General features: G+C 32.4%; 1 protein-coding gene across 19 annotated transcripts in view; it reads right to left on the bottom strand.

Moving 5' to 3' along the window:
- The window catches only part of Sdccag8 (SHH signaling and ciliogenesis regulator SDCCAG8), a 239,476-nt gene that overhangs the window by 162,551 nt on the left and 68,271 nt on the right, over positions 1–8,654 (bottom strand). For all 19 annotated transcript variants that reach the window (XM_048809228.1, XM_048809230.1, XM_048809229.1 and 16 more), the window contains one exon: positions 2,652–2,786. In XM_048809228.1, coding sequence (XP_048665185.1) covers positions 2,652–2,786 — 135 coding nt within the window. The remainder of the gene's footprint in view (positions 1–2,651; positions 2,787–8,654) is intronic.

The raw sequence follows: 8,654 nt of genomic DNA, 5'->3' as shown, positions 1-8,654 counted from the left end.
TAAAAAAAAAAAAAAAAGATTATTTTAGGTAAAATAGCAGTTTTAATAGAATATTATAAATTCAAATGCACAATCATATAACTTTTAGTTAGGTAAAATAAGTAATTAAAACATTGAGCTATATTGTTTACTGAAAAATTTCTGGTTAAATATTCCTTTATATTATAAACATTTTGTCAAGCTTTTATTTAAGGAAACTTATAAAGGTTTTTTTTTTCTCTCTGCTGATAGACTATAGTCTATTATTGATATTTAGGTGTAAAATACTCAGTATTTAACTTTTTAGATAATATCAATCTTACTATAGTAATTGCACAATACTACTCAAGAAATATTTTCTGTCAAAACATACATAAAAGAAAAAATGTACATTTAGATGCAATAACTTTAATACATGGATAAACAATAAGCATACATAGTATCTTAAAAGTGTTGTATATCATTCTTTATAAAATTGTTATTTTTTCCCCCAATTCAGGGGCTCTACAGACATAGAAAGATAGAAAATGAAGCTAGTAGATAAATATAAATAAATTATAGGCGTTTTGAGATAATTGAGAATCTGTAGAGAAAGTGATTAAATCACAAGTCTGTCTAATATATAGAGGTTTTTATATATTATAACATATATATAATTATATATGAATACATATATGTGTGTATATGCGTGTGTGTATGTGTGTATGTATATATATATATATATATACACACACATATATATGTTTGTGTGTGTGTGTGTGTGTGTGTGTGTGTGTGTATATATATATAAAATGGTAATACTTGCCTGAAACTTCCATTTGGTATTTCTCCAAAAATAATGATTTTGAAAACTTTAGAAATTAGTTTCATCATTATTGAGTTATTAGAATATACTAAAATATAAAATATGAGTATCCTATATTCAAATTTAAACTAATATAAGTTCAAATTTATACAGATAAGATAAAAAAAAAGTCAATAAGCTTTTCCTCAGTGGCACTCAGAAAGATAAAATAGAAAGGAAATTACAAATAAAAAATTTTACTAGAGATTCAGTTGCCATCAATATGTGAGAGCTGCTTCTTCAAAAAATTATAAATTTATAAAAAGCTTTTAATTATAAAACTAAATAAAATTAAAAATTAAGAATGAATGACAAAAAAATACAGGGTGCTTATTTATTTTCTATTTCAATTCTTTACTATTGTAATCTATTTGGTTTATGTCTATGAATGAAGTGGGAAAAATCTTAAACTGATAATATAAAAAAATAATAATTATACAACCATGATGTTTAAAATCCACCCCTGGCATAAGCTTAATATATAATAAATGTTTAAGCATAAAGTCCCATTATTTTATTCCTTAATGTTTCTTTTAAAGTTTCCTTAATACTTCCAGATTAGCATTTGCTATGTTTATCCATAACACTTAAATTTCATCTAAAATAAGTCAACAAATTAATCTCAGGGTTGAAAGCAATCTCAAGCCTATTTATTCTAATCACTTCTTAGGTTTATGTTCTTTTGGATAGCTCTAGAGCCCAAAACTCATTCTTTACATTACCATTTTCAACAGAAAGTTCTTTCCCTATAAGGAACTGAAAATAATCACCATAGATTTCACCCATAAATCTAATTTACAAATTAAATGTTTTCATTATTTTTACAATTAAGGATTTTAATTATTTCTATGCCTTTCATCAATTGCTTTACCTCCACTCCTATCTCCATACAAACACATGGAGGTATACTGGCAAATATAAGCTCCTTAAATTTCTACATAAGCTAGAATTCTAGAAAGCAAATGGAGAATTACAGAAATTAAAGAAAAAAGGGGAAATGGCTCTTTTTAAATATATAAATTAAAATAAATTCTAAATACTGAATTATAAAGCAACAATGGCATAACAGTGTGTTAACAATTAAGGAAAATATAGAAAGGTTATGCATTTTAAACAAGTTATCTGTGTATTTTGTGGTGAAAAATAAGTTGATTTATTATATTATGCATGCCCATATTTAGTTTCTTAGTTTGAAAGAAACTGACTTGAAATTTTGATGAACTTCTATCAGTTCTTAAAATAGGGATCTTGCTAACCTTATCCAGTTAAGACCCCAAAGAAACTTAATTCTGGGTTCAGAAGTTAATGATGCCCATAACACAGATGCTGTGAAATCTGAATGTATGAACTTAAACATCAATAAATAAGAACTTGTGATTCAGAATCTTCATTTTGGAAGCCAGAGAATAGGAGAAATTTTTATGTTAAGTATACTTTTCAAGTTGTAAATGGATATCTTTGAAAATTATTGTGAAACAAAACAAACCTTATGCTCTCTAGACAAAAAACAAACAAAAACATTAATTAATACAAGTTTTATCAAATATTTAATAATTAAAGTAATATAACTCTTATTTATAAGTCTTAACTCTTAAGATTTTTGAGGACATTAGTTATATCTAATTCATCTTGGAATTTGCAGTACCAGAAAAAGGGCTGAATATAGTAAATAAATGTTTGCCAAATGACCATTAAGCAGACTTTTAATATTCTCGAAATAAAAAAATTTCAAGACTTCTTTCTAATAACAAAAAGAGATTTGCACATTAATAAAAAATATTTCAAAGAAAATATTTACTTCTGTAAAAACTAAAATATCTTTTTGTACCTTGGTGGCATCCATTTCCTGAGAAGCAAACTGGGTTTGAATTTCTTCTAGTTGATTAATAGCTGAAATCTTCTCTCTTGTAATTTTTTCCACCTGGGCCTCAAGTTGGGCAATATTCTGAGACAGGATCAACATCTAGAAGAAGAAACAAAAATTCTTTTTTTTTTTTTTTTTTTTTTAAAGAGAGAGGAGAGAGAGAGAGAGAGAATTTTAATATTTATTTTTTAGTTTTCGGCGGACACAACATCTTTGTATGTGGTGCTGAGGATGGAACCCGGGCCGTACACATGCCACGCGAGCGGGCTACCACTTGAGCCACATCCCCAGCCTAGAAACAAAAATTCTAATAATAAAATAATTTGATAAATAATATTTTATTAATAGAGTCTTGGCATAGCCTCAGAGCTCTGTTTAAGTTATTTCTCTGTAGATTGGGTACATCCACTTCTCTACCTCTTCAATGTATCCTAGAGTTTAAATATGCATTTTCTTTTTATTCATTTCCCCTTACCTCTTATTTTGTAAGATTTGAAAGATGATAAAAAATTTTTTTGGTTAAAATCCCAAGATGACAGATATCAGACACACCAGTAAGTTATGGAACAGATTTCCATAAACTGATTCAGAGGTGGTATGGTGGAATCAAGCAATTCTTAGGTCCTTCTCCCACATGGAGGGCATAAAAGGAGAGTTAAAGAGGAATATAACTTTAGAGAGAACTATGACTTCTACTTTCCTCTCCCAAAACCAACAAAGAGGAGGCTTTTTGCAGTTTCTTTTGTTGGTAAAACTCCACCTCCCATTTTCTAGCACTCCCCTAACCTTCCCAAAGGATTCAGTTCATCCATTATCTCCTTGACTTCCGGAAGCCTTCCTTGACCTCCAGTTCTCAGCACAAAATAGGCAATCCTACACAAGCTTAGGGTTGCTGTCCAGTCAATGTGCACTGAGATGCTCATGCCTCTTGTTTTTGACTTGCATCCATTCGCAGACTACTTCCCTTGCTACACTTGTTGTGTAATATTTTGAATGTCACTCTGGGTACTCCTACAACAACCTTAGTATATGCACCTTCATCACAGTATTTACTATACTGTTTTAAGTTGACTCCTTGTTTCCTCATTAGACTAGAAGTTCCTCAAGGGCACATTCATTAAAAGGAACCATATTTGATGAATGGATAAGAAATTAATGAGAATAAATATCTTTTCCAAGGGGCTATCTGAATATTGGTCTTAGATTTTATTCTCAGGATTAAAAATGCTTTCTAGATTTTAGACTTAATTATAGATTTTTGTATATAATTATGTTTTGTTCTGCTCCAGTGAGTCAAACTTCTCTAGTTCTTTGATGAATTAGCAGTTTTAAAATGAAGAAATGCTACCCTAACTCCAGCAAAATAGATGGGGTACCTATGAGTTTTTATATGTTAAAACAAAAACTGGTAATGAGTTGGAAATAATGATACTTGAAACTTAACATTGTACCCTGACATATGTGTGAATTCAGTTCTATAAATGAAATCAATAAGCAAAATTTTATGATTAAAATTCAACATTGAGGGGCTAGAGTTGTAGCTCAGTGGTAGAGTGCTTGCCTAGCATGCGTAAGGCACTGGGTTATATCCTTAATAGCACATAAAAATAAATAAATAAAATAAAGGTATTGTGTCCATCTACAACTAAAAAAATATTTTTAAGAAAATCAACACTGAACCAGAGTTTTGATAAAGAGCATTACTGCAATAAAACTAAGATAGGTGTCTGCCTTTGCATTATTTAAATAGCTAAAGTTGACCTTTAGGAAAATAATGAACCCTGGTAGTTATTTTCCAATTTATGTAGATGAATTAATTAACTTTTCTGAAGATTGTAAAGCATTATATATTTGACTTCTGGTTGTTTACATGTCCTTATCAAAAGATAGTCTACAAATCAAATTCACACATAAAATTGGCTTCACTAATAACAATCTATGAAGTATCCTTGAGCATGTTACAATCTGAACCTAAAATTAAAAGTCAAAAGCAGATAAACAGAACAAATGTATTAATTTAATTTCCTTAATTTAAGAATTCAAGTTCATGACTATTTATATCATGAAATGTGTAATGACATGTTTTTTGGAATCATGTAATAGCAACAAATTTCAATGACCCACTATTTAAAACAACATATTATATATTTATGTGGAGATAAATCTGATGGTAAACATTAACATTGTACAGTTTTGAAGCAAATATGTAGACATTTATTTTTTGCCAACTGTAAATTCTGAATCAGTTTCTATTACAAAGCATGTTAACAAATCTCCCCTTCCTTAGGACTTATCTCTCTCTGCCACCCATCACTTCTTTCTTCTGCTCACTGTCTTCTGCCTCCTGTCACCCACTTCCTGAGGTTTCCCCTCCTGTTGTCACACCTTCTTTTTCCCCATGCCCACCATCTGGAAGTCAGCATTACACTGCAGGAGCTTCTCCACCCACATCTGTTGCAGAGCCAGAAGTAACACAGACACAGCTGCAACACTGCTGGATGTCCAAGGCATTGACATCAAGTAAGTCCTTTAAACTTTGACAGGGGCAAGGAAGAGACAAGGACACCCCAATTTGGGAGGGCTTAACAAAAAATTTTTGCAAAGCAGTCCCTCGTGTATTGAATAAGTTACAAAACAGAAATTCCCATACCTGAGATACAAGAATTAAAGATTCTAGCAATGGAATATTATCAAGGGAAGCAATTGAGAAACTGTGTGGACCATGGGGTTTGCTCAAGTAAATACATGATGAATGACTGAATGAACAAACAAATCTGAGAGTCAGTCCAACCAAGGACACTCACAGAAAGCAATGTTCATGGGAGAATGATTTAAACCTGTCTATATAGAAGGCACCTGTCCTGTTAGAGCTTCCAACACAATGGAATTTTAAAAGAGAGTGAAAAGAAAAAAAAAAAGAAAGAAAGAAAGCCTCTACAAGTCCTTGTAGATCTCAAGTATTTGTACTTTTAGGAAAGCAGGGAGGGCTGCTATGGCACTAACTTTAATTACTCAGCACTTACAATGTTATGTTTAGTTGTCCTACTATATTATGTTCCTCTGCTAAGCACTGTCATACATATTCTCTTTCCTTTAAATTCCTTTAGAGAAGAAATCATTATTTTCTTACTTTTTTATTTTTGGAGAAGAAATTTTATTGGATTTTCAGTTTAGCTGAAATGAGATTTAAAACAAAACAAAAAAACTAAGTAACTTACCAAAGCTCATTCAAGAAAAAAACAAAAACCTGGACTTCATTTGTTTTTTAATTAAAATTTTTCTTTTTCTTTTTTTGTACTGGAGATTGAACCCAAGAGTGCTTTACTCGATCTATATCCCAGCCGTTTTTATTTTTTATTTTGGGACAGGGTATTGCTAAGTTGCCTCACTAAATTGCTAATGCTCACCCTGAACCTGGGATTCTCCTATCTCAGCCTCCTGAGTCACTGGGATTACCAGTATGCACCTCCATGCCTGGCTGGTAAAGATAGGCCTTAAATTCAAGTCTATCTACTTTTACTAACATGAAGGTCCAAGAAAGAAGAAAAACATTCAATAAATCTACTTCTTTCTCTAAATTAAGTATAATAGCCACAAACTAAACTTTATTCAATTCCTACCATAAAACAGCATTATATTTTCAAAATCTCATTTAATTCCATCAAGCCTTGAGATAAGCATTATCAACCTTTTTCTTTTTTATATTTATTTTTTAGTTGTAGTTAAATACAATACCTTTATTTCACTTATTTATTATTATGTGGTGCTGAGGATCAAACCCAGTGCCTCACGCATGCCAGGCAAGCACGCTACCACTTGAGCCACATCCTCAGCCCATCAACCTTTTTCTTTATTCCTGAAATGTAGAGAGATTTAAAAATTGCCAAGATCAGAGAAAGCTCAAATTAGGGTTGACTAAATCCTTTTTTTCTCCAAAGCTACTTTCCCTGCTGAAAGCATTTAACCTCAGTGCTAGGATCAATGTTGGCTCTTTAGTCATACAACCTTATTTAGGATAGAATCTTGATATCAAATGCTGGCCAAAGTTTTCTTGGGGAAAATAAACTTAAATGGCTCAGGTTCCAAAATACACTATATTTCTGTTACCATTTTTATTCATGAAATAATTGTTAGTCTTAGTATAAAGTTATCTTACATATGAACACACCTGGCATATTGCCAGACCCATTTCAGCCTTCCTTCTTCCTTTCTTATCAGGAATTATTATCAAATCAACATACTTTTTGTATAGTAGAAGTACCTAGGAAGGCAAATGGTTTCCACTAAATAATCCTCCAAAAAAATTGCGTAGGTATGAACAATAGCTGATCTTTGCTATTGATACCATTCTCACTCATACACAACAGTCCATTCATAACTTAACCTCCCTCCATGCCTTGTGATGACTCTAGCATTTTAGCTCTGTCTTTCCAATTGCATGGGAACCCCCACCCTTACATGACATTCATTTATTTATTCATTCAATAAATATATATATTTTAAGCACATTTTAATGTGAAAAGAATAAATCAAACAATGAGTATCATACATGAAAGGGGCTCAATAAATTAGGGAAGGCAAAAAATTCAAGAAGAATTTGAAATAAACTGAGTTATGGGAACCCATGCAGAAGATGGCAATAAAGCTTTGGGTGGCCCTGAAAGTAGGTAGTATCAAGAACTCTGAAGGATCAAAGAAGGTAAAGGAAGATTCCTGAAGGCAAGGGACAAAAATACATGCAAAATCCTGAAATGAATAAACAAACATTATGACTGCTTGTTTTCTCATTGGGGAAGTGCAAGGAGGTCAGGATGGTGGGGATGCAAGGAAGAAAAATGAAGGGAGATGAGACTGGAGAGAAAGAATTGAAGTTTTTATGTTATGCTAAGGGAGCCTAAATTTTATCCAGGGTTGTAGGGAGACATAAAGAATTTTAAAGCAAAAGACTGGCACATTGAGAAATTCATTTTAGAAAGATCATTCTAGCTATGATAAAGAGAACAGATGGGAAGGAGGTGACACTGAAGGCACAGATACAAGAGACTGGAGGAACAATCCAAGGGTGACATGGCAATTTAAAATACTTAGGGACCTGAATCTCTAGAACTTGGTGATGAGGTGTAAAGGTTGAGGTAGAAAGCAGAGACAAGGATGAAAACAAGATTTCTGTTGTGCACAACTATAGGAATAGCAGTTCCACTGGGGCAAGGAAGATGGAAAGTAAGCCTGATTTGGGAGCTCGGTAGAAAATGAAAGATTTAGAAATGTATACTATACATGGAATTAAAGCTACAGTAGTGATGAAGACAACTCAATTGATAACTCTCTACTAAACTCTAGAACTTTCTATTAAGCAGCTTTCTGAATGTGTCTCCTTCACTATCTCAAAATGAAGATAATCATTCTCCGAAATAAAACATGAGTTCAAAGAAATCCAGGAACATGTATCTTTTAATATGAACTAAAAATTCAGTAAATATAGTACAGGGAGGCAGGTGGTCAATAAGCTTAGCAACAGTATTCTCAAGGACTATGGGTACAAAAGCTGATTTGGAGTGCACTGAAGAGTAAATGGAAAGTAAGAAAATAAAGATGTGTTTGGATAATCTTTCAAGGAACTTAACAATTAAGGGAATGAGTGAGGAGAGATATAGAATTACTAAGTTAGCTTTCACTCTTGGCTGCATATTGGAATAAACTAGGCAACTTAAAAAAAATTACTGACCCTGGCAGGTGGTGGTGCACACCTATAATCCCAGCAACTCAGGAGACTGAGGCATGAGGATTGCAAGTTTGAGGTCAGCATCAGTAATTTAGTGAGGCCCTATGAACTTAGCAATACCCTTTCTCAAAAAATATAAAGGGATAGGGATGTAGCTAAATGAGAAGCACTCCTGGGTTTAATTCCCAGTACCCAAACCAACCAACCAACCAACCACCCTTTCTCTGCACCCCCCCCCCCCAAAA

The sequence above is a fragment of the Marmota marmota genome, unplaced genomic scaffold (assembly GCF_001458135.2).
Source record: "Marmota marmota marmota unplaced genomic scaffold, marMar, whole genome shotgun sequence".
Taxonomy (NCBI): Eukaryota; Metazoa; Chordata; class Mammalia; order Rodentia; family Sciuridae; genus Marmota; species Marmota marmota.
This window is presented reverse-complemented; position numbering and strand designations above follow the sequence as displayed.